This window comes from Corylus avellana, chromosome ca6 (assembly GCF_901000735.1).
Source record: "Corylus avellana chromosome ca6, CavTom2PMs-1.0".
NCBI classification, from domain to species: Eukaryota; Viridiplantae; Streptophyta; class Magnoliopsida; order Fagales; family Betulaceae; genus Corylus; species Corylus avellana.
Genome location: NC_081546.1, coordinates 4,380,105 through 4,397,948, shown reverse-complemented (window position 1 = coordinate 4,397,948; position 17,844 = coordinate 4,380,105). Strand labels below are relative to the sequence as shown.

Genomic DNA, 17,844 nt, shown 5'->3' with positions numbered 1-17,844 from the left:
GATTTTCAATTTGAGATGAATAGTGTGAGTTTTTTTTTTTTGGAGTTTTGGGGCTTTGGGTCCTCTTTCTGGTCTATTTCTTTGACAAACATAGCCTATATATAAAGTATAACCGACTTCAAACAAAAATACTTTATAACTGAAAAAGATAAAAAGCATAAACGACTTAGCGAGTTATTACACGAAAAAACATGTCAGCAGTGAAAAATCATGCCGATGCATTATAATAAGATATGGCATCACATTTGTTCAAGTTATAACTATCAACTATATGGTTTATGAGTTTATCCATAGCTATAGCTCTCTTATACTGAGGTGTGCGCAGCGCATTTCATGAGACATATGGTACAACATTGATGTCCTAGCTAGTGAGATACAATGACCAGTTTTAGGTAGTTGGAAAAAAAAGATAATAGCGTAGTAAATACCGAGTTTTGAACTATTCACACTCAAAAGCCAAAAGTCAAATTTTTTTTTTTTTTCTTATTTTTAACATATCCACACAATATGAGAAGAAGATAAATTCAAACTAATAACGTTCACTTCATAATACATAATTTTTAACCGATTGAACTACTCGTTTAAAGAAAAAAAAAAAAAAAAAAAAGAAGACTTGTTCGTAGCATAGTATCGTTTCCCATGTATATTAATTTTACGCAACACAAAGCCCACCATCCTCATCCCAAAGTTTCCTTGTCTATGCATGGCATGTATCCACGTGGCACTGCCACTGATTATGTGGCAACATAGGAACACGGTGTCACTTACCCTTCAAACGTGCTGATCAAAGACGGTGACACCTGGCTTGCACAGGCACACATGTCAAGTTCGAGAGTGTTCCTTCAAGTCGTATTAAAGAGGCTTTGCAATAAGATAGAAAGCAGCAGACAACCCAAATTCGGCGGTAAAAGTAACCAAAGAAGAGAAAAGGACATGGCTTCACTGGGACCGTGGCTTGGAGGGAGTCGAGGAGGAGATGACTCTTGGTTCGGCTCACCCTTCTCAAGCGATATATGGGACCCTTTTAGCGTTCGAACGAGCAGGGAACAAAGTGACCGTGGTGATGAAATCTCTGCCCTCGCTACTGCCCGCGTGGACTGGCGTGAAACAGACACATGCAGCGCACGAGTTTCGTGTTGACCTTCCTGGTTAGCCATCTTTTTCAATCCAACGCATGCATACACTCTCTTTGATCTCTATCACCATAAACACGTGCACAATTATGCTGGAAAGTACCTAGTGAGCTGCTCGATTAAAAATACTGAAGTCTTTTCAAACAATTTGTCTCCGAGGACCAAAACCAGTAGTGATAGAATTTCCTCTTTTAGGAGGAGTAAGAACTTTTTCTAGTGTTTTTTATGACCCAAATTGATCAAACGATCAAATGAAAGAAAAGGAAGCAACGACCATAGGGTGTGTAGTAGGTTTGTGCGCCCTTCTGTCACCGGGTTGCAATTTGGTTAGGTCTATATTGTCTACAATACATATCATATGCAATGGCAGGGGTGAGGAAGACGGCAATATTCTGCAGATCAGCGGGGAGCATACGGAGGAACAGGAGGACAAAATCGACAAGTGGCACCGCGTTGAGAGGCGTCATGGCAGCTTTATTAGGCGGTTCCAGCTCCCGGAGAACGTTAAACTGGATGAGATCAAGTGCACGCTTGACCATGGAGTGTTAAAAGTGACTGTGCCCAAGAAGCAGCCCCAGACTCCCAAAAATGTTAAATACATCGACGTGGTGTAGTGAACGTTTATCTGTACTACTTACGAAAAAAAAAAAAAAACAACGTTTCTGTACGTAGTACCGGGTCAGCGTTGTGGCATGTCACCAAAAACCACGTCGTTTAATAGCTGTGAATAGTGTTGTGATTTTGAAGTAAAATCCTTTGTATGATAGAAGGACAATGGAGCTGTACGTATGGCCGGGCTTGCTAATAATAGTTGTAATATATATATATATATATATATATATATATATATATATATATATATCGTTCAAAGTGGTGATGATTATTATTTGGGGAAAAGTTCTTTTCTTGCTGTATGAACTTGCAGCAAATTTAGCAATACGTGATAAATTTATTTAATTAAAATATCAATTTAACAAACTTGGCATACATTTGCCAAGATAGGCAATTATGTTGGATATCTTTTTCATATATCTTTGATCATTATATGCAAGTGAAAATAAGCTAGCAAAATACAAAAGTTAAATGAACCAAACAAAAAAAAAAACAAAAAAAAAAAAACAATTTAAGATCAAATTGCAGACAAGATTATACTAAATATTTGATAGAAAAAACCCTGACAATTTGGCAATAGAATTTAGACCGAAGCAAGCCATTCTTGAGCGGGATAAGCTCAGCTCGTATTCGACTCAATTATTAAACGAGTTGTGTCAAACATAAATGCTGGCTCAAATATTAAACGGAGCAAGTTCAAGTCGGTTAGGTTAGGTTCGTGAGCAGCTCGTATAAGGTTCGAATTGGTAATTGTTCACATAGTTTATAATATTAATATTAAAAATTGATATATTTTTTTTCTTAATAGCATCGTTTTATAATAAAATCTCTCTTCGAAACCAAGTGTTTTACTGTCTTGACTCAGGCTAAGCAAATGCTCATATGTAAACTACTTTCTTAAGCCGTTTAAGAGTACTTGAAGTTTAAATTTATAATTAAAAAATAAATTAAATATAAAAGCCAACTCGAGCTGGCTCGGTTCAGCTAGACTTATTATGAGCTCGAGTTCGAACTCGATTTTTTGGCTCATCCTTAAGCTGGTTCGAACTTGAGTAAAATTTAAACAAGGGAAGCTCGAGGCTCGACAGTTGTAAGCACAGTGGAATAAGATTTTAGAGATCTCAATTTTGATATTTACTCCCCTACAATAACAAAGGATCAATTTACTTTTCAATAATAATATTATTATAAGTGTTTTTTTGTTTTTTTAATTAGTATGGATAAAATACTAAAATAGAAAACGAAATATTGAGGGGAAAAAGAAAAAGGAAGGATAAAGAATACAAGGACTACAGAAAAGCCGTTAACTTGTACGGTTCGTTCTCGAAAAAACAAGCTTGATCAGGTGCTTCGTCTCCGTTAAACAAATCTTCGTACAATTACAACCACCATTTTACACGGCCTCTCTCACACCACACTGAAGCAATGCTTCACCTGCTCACCACACCCTCCCTCCCCTCCTTTCCAGCCAATGCCAAACCGCACCACCACCACCATCACGCTCTCACGTCCTATCGATCCAAGGCCTTTCCTCGCGGTCCTCATCCCCTTCGTCCTATCCGATGCGCTGGCGGTGGCAGCATCAATGTCGAAATCGACGCCTTCACAAAGCGCTCGGGATACCTCTTCGAGCTCACCGCCTCGGAGGCCGATTCCTTGTCCGAGTACAGCATGCCGAAGATCGCCGCGATCTACAGGAGGAAGCCGCTAGTTCTCATTCGCCGCCTTGTTCAGATTGGAACCACTTTCGGGAGATGGTTCGGGCTCCGGTACCTCGACCGGGTTAGGGAGCGGTCGGACCAGATGTTCGAGGTGAGGTTAATCTGGTTCTGTGGACTCTGGTGATGTTCTTTTTGTATGGGATTAGTTCCTCACTCGAACTTTACGGTTCTGATGCAGGTTAGAGCTGCAGAGCTTCGGAAGATATTGGTGGAACTTGGACCGGTACGTCTTGTTTGTTAATATTGAAGTGCCTTTAGTCTTTTAGACAAAATTTTGCTCCTCCTGATTTTGGTGTGCTCTGTTTTGCTTATTATTCTCAAGGTGTTTCACGATTATACATGTTTGCTCCTGGTTCCTTTTTTCTTTTCTTTTCTTTTCTTATATGAACATCTTGTGCTCCCAATGTTCCAGCCAGACCTATTAAGATTCCCCAAAGTTCATAGGCTGTTTATTGAGTAGATTTCTTCAAATTTCAAATCCTATTTTGAAATTAAATAATGGTGGATGTTTTTACCGTATCGGCATTTATTAATTATTACCTCCTTATTTATTTTATTTATCACCAATTATCACTTCATTATTCATCATAAGAAATAATAAATAATAATGGCTGATGTGGCAAAATTTCCACTACTTAATTTGAAAAAAAAAAAAAAAATTGGTTGAGATTTGAATTAATCTACCCTAAGAATTCTAGGGAATCCTAATCCCTCTCAATGGAGTGTCAATTGATTTATAGGATAAATTATTGTTGCATTTTGGTGAACCAATCAAGTGATGTGATATCGTAATCTATTTGATACCTTAATTTCATATGATCTTTCTTCCTTCTTCATTTTCCTCAGACCTTCCCTCCAAAATGTATTAATTTAATCCAATCTACAAGAACACCATGGAAATTGAGAAAAAGCAACGGAGGAAAAAATATTGTGTACAACTAGGGTTTCAATAGATGAAGATATGACATTACTTGATTGGTTCACCAAAGTGTATTCTTTAACCAAACTTTATGGAGGTATATTGTAGCTTTTTAAGAATTAATGAAATAAACTGTAATTAATCCCAACAACAAGAGGTAAATTGTTAATGTTGTGCAAAATACCACAATTACAAAAAATAAGACAAAACAATCATACACAGGAACACAAAGATTTACATGGTTTCCTCAGTGTAAAGTATATCTAGAGGCGGAGGTGATTGGAAATAAATTCACTACCAAAGATGGAATACAAAATAGCGAACAGAAATCACTCAAGCCCAAAACCCAATACACCCAATCTCATTCTCACACAAGACAAAGAGAATTTTCTTTTACACAATTCTCTAATCCTAACACATATAAGAGAACATGAGAAAGAAAAGAGGTTGCAACTCACTCCAACAAACTATATGTGCATAGCTCAAAATCTTAATTTCTCTGCTGCCGTGCAATTTGTCTTCAATGGGCAAAAACTCCTTTCTTTCTCCCTTTTCTCTCGCATGCAGCACCTCAAAACAAGAGAATATAAGGCTTTGCCTGTGTCTGATGCAATTATTCAAAGGAGCTGAAACATGTCCTTTTATAAAGCACTTCAAGTTAGTCTCCAACTCCAAATACAAGTCGGTTGAAGAGTCTCTAAATCTCCACCTTAAATTGAATCCCATCAAGTCTAACAATACAAATTTCTTCAAGATGCTTCCGGCAAAGCCCTTAAGGGCAATCACAATCTACATGCGTTTCTTAAGGTGGACACATGTACACATGTAGATTGAACTTGAGCATAGGAACTAGTTTAGAGATAACAACATGCTTTTCTATTAGTCTCGTTGGCGAAAAAGCTTTCTTAGTTAACTCTGTCTTTCTGTAGACCCATTTTCACCCTGTAGCCTTATTTCTCTTGAACAATTCTACCAACTTCCAAGGTTTACTTTTCTGTGGTGACTCCACCTCTTTTGGCATACCATTCTGAACAGATGATGGATCTCCACTACCAACTATTAAAACAAAAGAAACAATTTCCTCAAATCCATATTTCTTTGATACTTTTTTATCACGTTTCTCTTTTCCTTTTGCCTAAGAATAAGGCTCTTCATGGTTTTATGAGTCTTTCTTGAAATCTGTTCATCATTACATTTATCCATGGGTGAACTCTAATCATCAAACTCCACCTCCATGACTTGTTTCCCTTTCTGGCTATCAGTTGATGCTTCATCCTCACATTTTCTTAGCATATAAGCCTCGTCAAATACCATGCCCCTCCTAATAATTTTCTTCTTTGAAATCGGATCTCATAGCCTAGGGCCCTTAACTCTAGTTTCCAAACCAAGACATATACTTTTTCTTGAATTTGGATCTAATTTCAACCACGCTCCACTTTGCACGCGAATGTATGCATAACAGTCAAATATTTTCAAAACTGAATAGTCAACTGGCTTGACTCACCATACTTCTTCTGAAGCCTTGAAATTAATATTGCAAATGAAGATCAGTTGGCAACAAAGCGTGCATAATTAACTACTTCAACCCATAAACTCTTTGGCAATCTTGCATTCAACCTCATGCATCTCGCCTTTTTCAGCAGTGTTCTATTCATCCTTTTAGCAAATCCATTCTATTGTGGAGTCCCTTTAATTGTGAAGTGACAAACAATTCTTCTGCTTTGTAGAACTCAAAGAATTCAGAGTCCTTATACTCTAATTCATTACCGGAGCTCAAATACTTATATTTTCTTCTAGTCTTATTTTTCACCTATGCTTTCCACTACTTGAAGATAGTACTTGTGCTTCATAAAATAAACCTGGACCTTTCTTGAAAAATCATCAAGAAAATTGACAAAATAATATGCACCTCCGTTTGAAGATATTGCTACTAGTCCCCAAACATTTGAGTGAATATAGTCAAGAGCACCTTTGCTTGCATGAGACGCCGCAAACCTAAGGGAGGAGGCAAATTTCATCTTTTATTCTCTTCCTGGAAAACTTATCAACACATGATTTTTAGATAGATAATCTTGTACATAAGCTTTTCACGTAAATATGAAATCTTTCGTGTTTTTATTTTTTATACTTCAACTATCGTTAAACTCATTTTCACCTATCTATTTAGATCTAAAATACTGAGTGATTGTGGTTATCTAAATTTACTTCCTAGTTATTATGTGTTCTTCTTGTAATTTATTTGAGTATCTGTCTTGTAGGCATATATCAAAATTGCTCAGGCTATCTCATCCAGATCTGTAAGTGATATTTGCTCCACCCAACGACTTTCCACTTTCCATTTTTCTTTTTAAGCTCAGAAATTCATCCTTACTGTGTTATAAGAGTGCAGTTTCAATTGCTTCCTTGATTGTATTATTAGTTGCTATCACTTGAGGTTCCAGTCCAAAAGGCTTTTCTATTATATGCTAATGTCCAGTAAAAGATGCCTGCTAGGGAGGCAACTTACTAATAAATCAATGTTAAACTAGTCTGTTCTTTTCTATTGGTGATAGGGCTTGTTTTGTTTCTGCGCCTTTGCCATATTATTCAAACATACTTACAACTCAAACCCCAAAGAATTTAACAGTTCTACAAGTTCACTTTTTCTTGCGTTTCATTGGGGGCTTGACTTACATACATACAACAATTTTAGTTCAGCGATCCTTTTTGAGTTCTCATTAACATCATGGCATACCCTACGCGAATAATTGCTGGCAAAAGGTTCTGTTCAAGTTTTCAATAAGTAGTCAAGGATGTGTATTATTTTATAGAGGTTATTCTTCTCTCTAAAATATGGAATGTCCAAAAATGGTCTCTTATTCAGGATAGATTTTGTTCACAGAGCTTTAAAGATGTTAGGGAGAAATGTCGAGCAAATGATGGAATTTCTGCTTCATTATGCTCCACTTCACAATTTGAAAAAATTTATGCCAATTAGATGGATGATTCTTTGACTGCTACATATGAATTTTGTTGGCCTGACGCACAATGTGACCTTGGGTGATGGAAGTTTGAAAGGAAAGATGATTGATTGCAACAGCAATGCCATGGTAGGCCAGAAACAAGTAAAGCTAGGCAGTATTGAGCTTAGAAAGGCTTATGTTGAGCAATGGAATGACAATTCATACCTAAACCATGGCTTTGGAGCCTCTTCTTGTACTTCTCGTATAAAATTAAAAGCAATATGTACATGCATAATATGGTGTGTTTTCTGTCTCACCGATAATACGATGTGATTTCCGTTATCATTTTTATTGCTATTATGTCATGATTGTTTTTAAGATGATCCTATTTCAAGATATTGTTTTCGTAGGATTTGATACCGCCCTCATACTTGGATGAACTCTCACTGTTGCAAGATCGAATAAGTCCATTTTCCACTAAAGTTGCTTTCAACACAATCGAACAAGAACTTGGTTTACCAATAGATGAACTTTTTTCAGAGATTTCACCAGAGCCTGTAGCTGCAGCATCCCTTGGGCAGGTTTGTATTTGGTTATGCTCATGATCTGGGATCTTTTCTATGGTATCTTCCATGTAATTAAGCTGGGCTTTTGTATCTAGCCTCACAATTCAAACTTGCTTCAGTGTCTCTCTTCTCTCAAATAATTAGGTTTATCAAGCTAGGCTTCGCCATAGGGGAGAGGTTGTTGCTGTTAAAGTGCAGAGACCTGGAGTTCAAGCCGCCATATCCCTAGACATACTAATCTTGCGTTTTCTAGCAGGGTTACTGAGGAGAGCAGGCAAATTGAACACTGATCTTCAGGTATGCTGCAACATGTGATTAAGGCAACCTTGACTTTAATTGGGCTGGAAATGAGGAATGGGTTTGTGTATACAGTACATCATACGTTGGTGTTGACTGTCCCGAGCATGTCTTGTGGGTGTTTGAGCATTTCCATTGATGTATGAGAGTGCTTTTTACATTCAATTGATGTATGTTTCTTTCCCATCTTAGACTGTTATAACCAAGAAAATGACCTTCAATCTGCAGGCTGTTGTTGATGAATGGGCATCAAGTCTTTTTCGGGTATATATCGATCTTTCATTATGACATTTTCTTGTTATGCCAAGTATCAGTAATGAGATGGTGGATGTGAAAGAGATGCTAGTCCTTTAACTGAGTGCTACATTTATTGGTTAGAGCTTAATTAAGTCTACTACTTTACCATAATTTAAATGTACCTTGTAGTTTGGGAACCATAAATTTTAACGTCAAGAAAAGCTTGTTGCTCCCAGGTCAATGCTTCTCATCAAGTGATTAGGGGCTTGTTTGGGAAGGATATTCTTCCCAACTTTTCTCAACTCTTTTCTCTTTTTTTAGGTTGATTTGACACCATTAATACTCAATTTAACTCAAAATTTTCAAAATTTTTTCAACAAAACTAATAAAAAACATTAAGTAAAAATTTTAAAAATCAAGAAAATAAAAAAAATATGTTTAGGGGTGGTGGCCGGACCACCCCTAAAGAGTCTCGGGGTGGCCGATCCACCCCCCAAAGGGTGGATCGGCCACAAAGCCACCCTCGTCAAACTGGGAGGTGGTCCAGCCACCCCCCATTAGTTTTAGGGGTAGCCGATCCACCACCCCCTGGGGTGGCTCAGCCACCCCTAGGGATGGTTCAAAACCACCCCAATATATATTTTATTATTAGATTTTATAATTTTCAACAACCCAAACATAATCTTAACTCTTTTTTCTCCTTGATATTCCCAATTTTGAGTTCAGTTGAGTAAAATAAAATAAAAAATGGCACACCCAAACGAGCCTAGAGTTCTGACAAGTACTGCTTGTCTTAAATACTTGAGCCAAAAGAATTGATGCATTGTAGCATGTGGGAAGCTGAATCTGCAAACACTAGATCTCACAACAATTCTACAAAGCCTAGAATTTTTTTAGTAATCATAGGGAATAAGGGAAAAACTCTTTCATGAGTGTTTCCTATTGAATAAATTGAATAACAATGACAAGGTGGCCAAGCCGGCCTTATTGTGATTAAATAGAGTTTAGTGTTCAACCTTGAAAGTAAAATTACAAAAATTAACTTTATTAAAAATTGTCGCAACTTTGCTCGAGCGATCGTTCTCACGAAGTCTTTGTCCCGCGATTAGTCGCATTCTCGCTTGAGCCAGGGTCGAGGGAACATCAAGTGAAGTTTCTGCCTGCCCCCCATAACTTCTCACTCAAGCAACCATTGGGTGAAGATTGCGCAAAAGTCTGCCGCAATCTCGCTCGAGTGAGGGTCAAGTGAACTCTCAAATACCTGCAGAATCGCAAATCAGCCCTTCTGAAACTCTCTTCCCTCAAACTTCTCCATGAAACCGTGGGCAAGCTGGTCTACATCAATAATCTTTTGTCATTATGTGTTGGAACCAAGTTATTAGTACATTTGCATCTCAGCATGTGAAATGCACTGCTTAAGGGAAACTTAGGTGTCATTAGATGCTCATGGTTATGGAGATCATTTAACTTCATTCAGTTATTCTGTGGTTACCGTTTCATCCATTATTAAGGAAAAAAAAATATAGAATAAACTGGCAAATGAAGTGGTTGACACTGTTCCACTGTTGGTAAAGCATATCTGAACTTCTTTCTTAAAATATTTTTGTGGCATGAGGAATATTCTTAGAGCTTCAAATTGAATACAGGTAAATCACATTGAATGCAGGAGATGGATTACATAAAAGAAGCAAACAATGGTCTCAAGTTCAGGTAATAGCATAGATTTGTGGATTAACTATGACCCAAATTTTAATGACTGACAAGTTTCCATATTCAAAATTATTTACTCTGCCTACAGCCTAGTTGTGAATTCAAAACCTTAGAAGTAAGGTTTGTGATATGTTTAATATTTCACATAGAATAGCTTTTTCATTTAAAAGATTTATTCCAACAACTATTCCAACTGGTGAATAATGATGTCAAATGAAAGGTTCCAGCTTTCCAACCTTGATAGTGGTCAGCCCCATTGCCCATGTTTCTTCATTGAATTTTTCATCATAATGTGGTTAGTTTATCATGTTCATTGGACTTTGTTGAATCAGCGATTTATTAGTCACATAAATCATATTGAAATTTCCTCTTCATTCTTATCCGTTAACATGTGAAAATCCATCTCATCTAGATTTTATCTGTTCATCCTGAGGTTTTTTTTTTTTTTTTTCTCATGACCTGGGTATCCAGATATTACCTATTGACCATTTACACGAAAAAAAGAAGAAGTTAGGATACCACTTTACTACATGTCCATCAGTGCTGAATATTTAAATTCCTAAAATGTTGCATCCAATTATCCAAATTGTACCCCACTGGACAGATGCCTTTCCTCCTTCTGGCTCATTAGATATTTCAAGGCTTTATCTTCCTGACAATGTTGCAAAGAGGTGTCCTTGGGCCAATTTCTTATTCATCTCTCTCTCTCTCTCTCTCTCTCTCCAATTGCCTTTATATGTAGTTTCAATTGGTCTCTTAGTACTTATAGGGTCTCTCAATTTTGATTTTTCATCTCTGGCATAGGATAGGGGCCTGTGCATATTGATTTTTATTTTTTATTTTTGCTATCCATGCTATCCATGCTTCAGTTGTATACTTCAGCAATGATCCTGAAAGATTTTCTGGCTTTCTTCCCTTTTGAGTTTTTCTCGTCAGTTTTTTTTTTTCCTATTAGAGCATGTTGCCCTTCGTTCTGATTCCAGCTATGTTGATCTATCAATGCGAGAAATTAAGTAATTATATGATCTAGGTCCGTGCAAATTTTGTTGTTTCACCTTGCTTCCTTAAGGCGTGTTTTTATAGAAGTAGACAGATTCTAATTTCTATCCTTAACTTTATGTTAGGTAGTTCACTTCTCGGGATGATACCCCATCTGATTAATTAAGTTGCTTGATAAAACTCTCAAATCCTAGAGAACAGAATAAATATAATTTTGGAGTTTGAATATTTGGATATGTTTTCTGCTTGTAACCTAGAATTATACATTTTTATTGTATTTATGTGCTGGTTATATCAAGTAAGTCACCTAAGTATCTAACAGCGAATTTTGTTTTTCTTCTTTGTTAAGTTTATGATGCATACAGTTATATAACATTGAGATTAAGTGTTTCTTGGAAGCCTAAGTGTGGTGCAATATATGCTTGAACAGACAGCTATATGGTGGGCTACCAGATGTTTTGGTTCCAAAAATGTATGTGGAGCATTCGACTCGGAAGGTCCTTGTTATGGAATGGGTCAAGGTATTGCTATTTCATCTTTGTTGTTTTAATCACTAACAAATTTTGCATCGAATTCTCGGAAGAATGAATCCTTCCTTCCGGTTGCCTATAGATTTATTATTGTATAAATTTGGTGCTCATGAGGCCATAGAATCTAACCTTGAAACTAATTAAATATTACCTACTTCAGGTATGTGTGTCTATATATAAAGTGGACAAAGATGCTACCTTAGTTTTGGTTTTCCAGTCTTTTATGGAATTTTACAATCAGAAGAAATAGATCAAGAATGGTTGGCTCCTTCGTATTGTTCTCACTGATACATCTCTTTTCACACTCACAGTCAAGCTGGAGTATGGCTGTTGATCATGTCCAGATTACTACAAAGATTTAATAAAAGCAGTTCTTCCTTAAGGCCTTGGTAGAAGTATCTCCCAACTGCTCACACAAAATTGTTTTGATAAGTAATGAAAACTTTATTGAAAAAGCGTAAGGCGTCTTTAAGTACATAGGTTGTATACACAAGGAGCTCCCACAAGCCCAAAACCCAAGCAACAACAAAAACACCCTCAACCCAACCAACCCATCAAGCCCACCACCCCAAAACCCACAAGACAACAAAGCCCAAAACCCTCAAACGCTAAGACGCATGAGCCTTGCCTTTCCCACACTTAGACAATGCTTCCTTCGCATCATAGTTAATGGAGCATTCCAAATTCAGAAGCTCTCTACTACCCTTACCCTTCTGAGGGGTATCCTCTATTAAGTCTTCGATCCCCTCATCCCCAAACAAAGCCCAATCTAACATAGTGGCAGGGGAAAATCACCCAAAGGGTACAGAAACTCTCCATCCTCCTCACTCCAAAGATCTCCATCCTCCCCATCACTAACCACCAACTCCGAAGTCAAACCAAACTCATACTTACAGGTATGAGAACGTGACAAGTAGATAACATCGATAGCTGCTGGAGGAGGACAGTCCCAAACCGCAGAAGAAGAGCTCGGCTTGAGAAAACCCAAACCCAACTGCTCACACAAATTAACATATGTTGCTGCAAATTTTCTTTTTGATAAGGTGATAAACACATTTCACCCAAAATGATAATTGACCCCGATGTGTTTGGTTTGCTCAAGGAATGGGTTACTTACTGTATATACAGTGATGCCAGGTAATCATAAAACATCGTTGTTGTCATTTTATTTGATAAGCCCTTCTCTTCCCAAAGAGGTTTGTCTTCTAAAACAGCAAGAGACATATCTCCTGAAGGCCATTCTATTTGAAGCTGGTCCCCCTAGTTCATGCAAAATATTAAATCAGAACAATGTACTGGAGACAAAATTACTCGTCTTTCATCAGAAAATATAAGCAGTCATATAATTACTACACGGCATGCCTTGATTCACGATTTCTTGGTTGTCAATAGAAGATATTTTGTTTGCCTTAATTGTGCCTTCAAAGATCACTCAAGGGGTGGTAGAAGTCATTCTTTCTCAAATTTTCTTTCTAATGAACCCTTTGTGTATATACTTGAGATTCATTGCTGATATTTTCTCTTTTCATGGCAATTATAGGGGCAGAAGTTGTCAGAAGTGAAGGATCTTTACTTGATTGAGGTCGTTTTTTTGAAACTAATTGCAAAGATGCGGTTCTTCAATAACCAACCTATGAAGCCTTTGTAATGTATATGTGTGTACTTTTTTTTTTTTTTTGTAGCTAAATGAGGTCTCTGTTTCTTGGTGCTGAATAGGTTGGAGTCTATTGCTCATTCAATCAACTTCTGGAATATGGGTTCTATCATGCAGACCCACACCCTGGAAACCTTCTCCGTACATATGATGGGAAACTAGCTTATTTAGGTATATCTTACGAGTTTGAATATGCCAGTGTATAGAATCGACTGATTTATTTAGTGCATAATTAATTAACACCTTCCCTTTACACCAAGTGTCTTTCTACTTAATAATGGATCCTGTTGACTCTTTCAAATGCACACCTTTCTTTTATATCATTTAGTTCGAATTTAAAACTGGTACCAAGTTGTAACTATCCTATTTGTGCATGGGGGTAATGTGGAAATAGAGAACCAACATAACTTTGAAGATGCATTGATGGATTGTTATTGTATCTGTGCATCAGTTGTGCTGTTGGCTTGATTTGCTTGCTTGCCTTGCATGGACATAACCTTTTTGTTGCTGACATAACTTTGTTGCATGATCTGATTGTTAGGCTAACCATTGGTCCATTTGGATAGACCTATTGCTCCTTCCCTGCTGTTTTGCTTCTTTTTTTCCTTTTAAAAGACCATGTAATTTATATCATTTAGAACTTATTGCATAATCATCCTCAAAAAAATTGGAAGATTAAATGTTAGACATATTATATGTCAGCAACAAAATGGTTAGTGAAGCTGTCAAGTTCTGTTATATGTGAGTACAACATGTGCCAAGTTGTGCAGAACCTAAAGATGAGGAGAAAGAGAGACAGAGAGAGAGATTTACATGCATGGTTGTTCTTCCTTGTCAACCACTTTCAGGACTTAGATTCCCCATTTACGGTATTTGAGAATTTTGAAAACAAGGGTTGACATCTCCTAGGCTGTAGGTAGGATTATAGCATTCATCTGACCTTCCTCACTGTGAATGTAGGTGTAGGAAAATAAATATAAATGAGTATTCCCATCATTTGTGGCCTCTGGAAAAGAAGCAATTTGAAATTTCATCAGAATCCAATATCCTGAATCCACCCACATGCTTAGTGATATCATTCAATAACAAAAAAATAAGTCATGTAGATGGCCTGCACATTGAGGACCCACACATGTTCAATGGATGGGTCTTGGACGAGGGGTCACATTGGAACATGAATATAAATGGCTGCATTTCCCACTTCCTATATATTTAATTTTCGGGATTAGTGGTAATTTATCATGAGTATTTATGTGAGATCTTTGGTTCAAGCCTTGGTAACTTTATTTCTGGTGATTTCTTTTGCTCTGCATCTGTAAGGCTGCAATTTGTTTAGTGCTATTGGATGGGCCTACTCGCGAGGGAGAGTATGGGAATGTTAGTGTTAATGTGTTTCTAAGATTGAGATACATTAATGACCACTTCCTAACAACTTAAGCTTTTGAAATCAATGGTTACTAAAAATACTTGTACCTTATTAAAAGAAAAAACAAGGGACCATTTTCCACAATCTGAGTCCATACCTTCTTGTAAGGTATTCAAGGGTGCTCGGTATCCCCATAATCTTCCTGATCTTTGAGCGTCACTAGGAAGTTTCTCAAGACAATCTGGTCATGATCAAATCCATAAAGAAGAATATTAGGTAGCTCGAGTTATCTCTCCTTGCTTAATCGTCCACTTAAGCTAATATACTTGGCTTTTACTCCCCATTCTCAGTTAGGCATGAAAAGCTCCAACTTTATCTTTTGCCATTATGAGAAAAAACTTAGCCATTTTATGAGGAAGATATAACCAACAAATATCCAAGACATGATTGTAAAATTATGAAATTTTCACTTGTTAAAGGTGGGACCTCAGGCATCCAGTTCCTTGATTGACATGAAGTAGAAAATCAAGGACATAAAATTATTAGAATATCCTGGCATATACGGAATCTGAGAAATCTATTCCTTGATCCTCCCATTAGATTGTCTGTTTTCCTTTATGGTGCTTATCATGATTATGAAAAGTACTTTCCGCCATTTAAATTTACACTGTTTGTTCAGAGAATGGGTTGTCATTTTTTACCTATTCCACTATCACCAATTACCTCTAGCCCTAGACTTACTCCTACCTTCCATCTAGGTTAAGTCCCTGAAACTCTATTAACAAGAAAAGAATGTGGCACAACCTCCATGGCATTGCCATACCATGTCGAGAAAAACTCACTAGAGGCTGAAGAACTGTGGAAAAAGCAATTTGAGGGTTAATACATAGTCTTAAGATATCAGAGGAGCTGCAGTACTATTACTCCAAAATATCATCTGGAAACTGCATTTTAATGCTGAACTTCCATATTCTACATGTTTTATTCACTCATAGGTAGTTTTTTTTTTTTTTTTTTTTTGATAAGTAATGATGCATTAAAAGAGCGCAGAGGGGCGCAACCCAAGTACACAGGAAGTATACAAGAGAGCGACTAAGAAGGGGAGAAAGTAGAAGAGAACATAAAGAGAAAGTCAGGAAAATTGATCACTAAGGGTACAAGCCAGCCTGCAGTCCAATTGAAAAGCGTGTACAAAAAGAAATGAACAAGGTCCTCAAGGTTTTTCGACAAATCCTCGAAGCATCTAGCATTCATTTCCTTCCATAGGCACCATAAAAGACAAAGGGGAGCCATCTTCCACACCATGGCACTACGGGATTTACCACCCGACCACCAAAACATCTCCTTGACGCTTCTAGGCATAACACAACACATGTTGAAATGAGAGAAGATAAACATCCCACAACATGCACACAACCCCACAATGAAGAAAGAGATGATCCACAGACTCCCCTTCCGATTCATACATACAACATCGATTAATCACAACAATACCTCTCTTCTGAACATTACCCAAGGTAAGAGATTTCCAAAGGGCGGCCGACCAAGCAAAAAACGCCACTCTCGAAGGAGCCTTGGTGCGCCAAATACTTTTCCAAGGGAAGTGGTTGGACTCTTTAAGGACAAGCTTCCTATAAAAAGAGCGAACCTCAAACTTCCCTTTTCTTGACGGGATCCACCACATCCGGTCCTCCCCTTCCCCACGCATCGAGAACGAATACAAGAGCGAGAAAAGGGAGGCTAAGACCATCTCCTCCCAATCATGAATTCTACGAGTAAAGGTAACATTCCAATGAACCATACCATTTAAACACTTCCTGATATCCGCAATGGAAGCATCCTTATTGCTAGCAATATTGAAATGACTGGGAAAAGCATCCTTGACGGACATCTCGCCGCACCAAATATCCTCCCAAAATTTGACTTTCAACCCCAAGCCAGGATCAAATCTAAAGTGGCAATGAAACGATCTCCAACCCTTATAAATGTGTTTCCATAACCCCACCCCATGCATTCCACGAGGAACTTTAGAGCGCCAACCGCCCCAATGCACCCCATACTTTGCCACCAAGATTCTTCTCCACCAAGCTTCTTCCTCATTAGCAAATCTCCACAACCATTTTCCCAAAAAAGCTTGATTAAAAAGATGCAAACTCCGAATTCCTAGGCCACCGTCAGAAATCGGAGAACAAACCTCGTGCCATCTGACCAAGTGGAACTTAGACTCGTCGTTGAGCCCACCCCATAAAAAATCCCGTTGAATCTTCTCAATACGATTCGTCACAGAAGCAAGGATGGGGAAAAGAGACAGAAATAGGTGAGAAGATTGGATAAGGTGCTCTTGATGAGAGTGAGCCTCTCCCCCTTGGACAGAGATGAACGTTTCCAAGGGGCCAACCTTCTAGCAATCTTCTCCAACATGTCATCCCAAATAGCCAAAAGCTTGAACGAAGCCCCTAGCGGAAGACCCAGATACTTCAAAGGCAAAGAACTGGTGCCACAACCCAGAATACCAGCCAACTCACCCGTCTCAATCGAACCTCCGACAGGGACCAAAACAAATTTGGCCCGGTTTACTTTTAACCCTGATACAGCCTTGAAGCCAATAAGGAGGGCTTTAATAAATCTAACTTGGTCAGGAACAGCCCCACAAAAAACCAGCGTATCATCAGCAAAAAGAAGGTGAGAAACAATAACCCGATCAGGCTCTCTGGCACCCACATAGAAACCATTGATGAAACCCTTACTCATAGAAGCATTAATCATCCTGCTGAACGCCTCCATGACCATAATGAACAAAAAAGGCGAAGGGGGATCGCCTTGTCTCACCCCACACGAACTCTCAAAGAAACCGGAAGAAGAACCATTGATCAAAACTGAAAATTGCACAGACGAGATACAATGCTCAATCCATAAGCACCATTTCTCACCAAAACCGCACATTCTTAACAAGTAGAGTAAAAACTTCCAGTTCATGTGATCATAAGTCTTTTCCATATCCAACTTACACAAGAAGTCGGGATCTCCAGATCTGATTCGGTTGTCCAGGCATTCATTGGCAATAAGAACCGAATCCAAAATATGTCTACCTTTGACGAAGGCGTTCTGCGGGTTGGAGATGACCCAATTCATGACTCTCCTCATTCTATTGGCTAAAA

General features: G+C 37.9%; 2 protein-coding genes across 2 annotated transcripts in view; both read left to right on the top strand.

Moving 5' to 3' along the window:
- Positions 1-933: 933 nt before the first annotated feature.
- Positions 934-1,747, top strand: LOC132184015 (16.9 kDa class I heat shock protein 1-like). The gene is made up of 2 exons (XM_059597496.1): positions 934-1,133; positions 1,504-1,747. The coding sequence occupies exons 1-2, from the start codon at positions 934-936 to the stop codon at positions 1,745-1,747; spliced, it is 444 nt and encodes a 147-aa protein (XP_059453479.1).
- Positions 1,748-2,965: 1,218 nt separating this feature from the next.
- The window catches only part of LOC132184065 (uncharacterized aarF domain-containing protein kinase At1g71810, chloroplastic), a 24,936-nt gene continuing 10,057 nt past the window's right edge, over positions 2,966-17,844 (top strand). The window contains exons 1-10 of the mRNA XM_059597549.1: positions 2,966-3,557; positions 3,645-3,689; positions 6,644-6,682; positions 7,738-7,908; positions 8,038-8,190; positions 8,419-8,454; positions 10,094-10,137; positions 11,567-11,657; positions 13,207-13,248; positions 13,383-13,491. Of these exons, the coding sequence (XP_059453532.1) occupies positions 3,171-3,557; positions 3,645-3,689; positions 6,644-6,682; positions 7,738-7,908; positions 8,038-8,190; positions 8,419-8,454; positions 10,094-10,137; positions 11,567-11,657; positions 13,207-13,248; positions 13,383-13,491 (1,117 nt within the window). The 5' untranslated portion in view covers positions 2,966-3,170. The remainder of the gene's footprint in view (positions 3,558-3,644; positions 3,690-6,643; positions 6,683-7,737; positions 7,909-8,037; positions 8,191-8,418; positions 8,455-10,093; positions 10,138-11,566; positions 11,658-13,206; positions 13,249-13,382; positions 13,492-17,844) is intronic.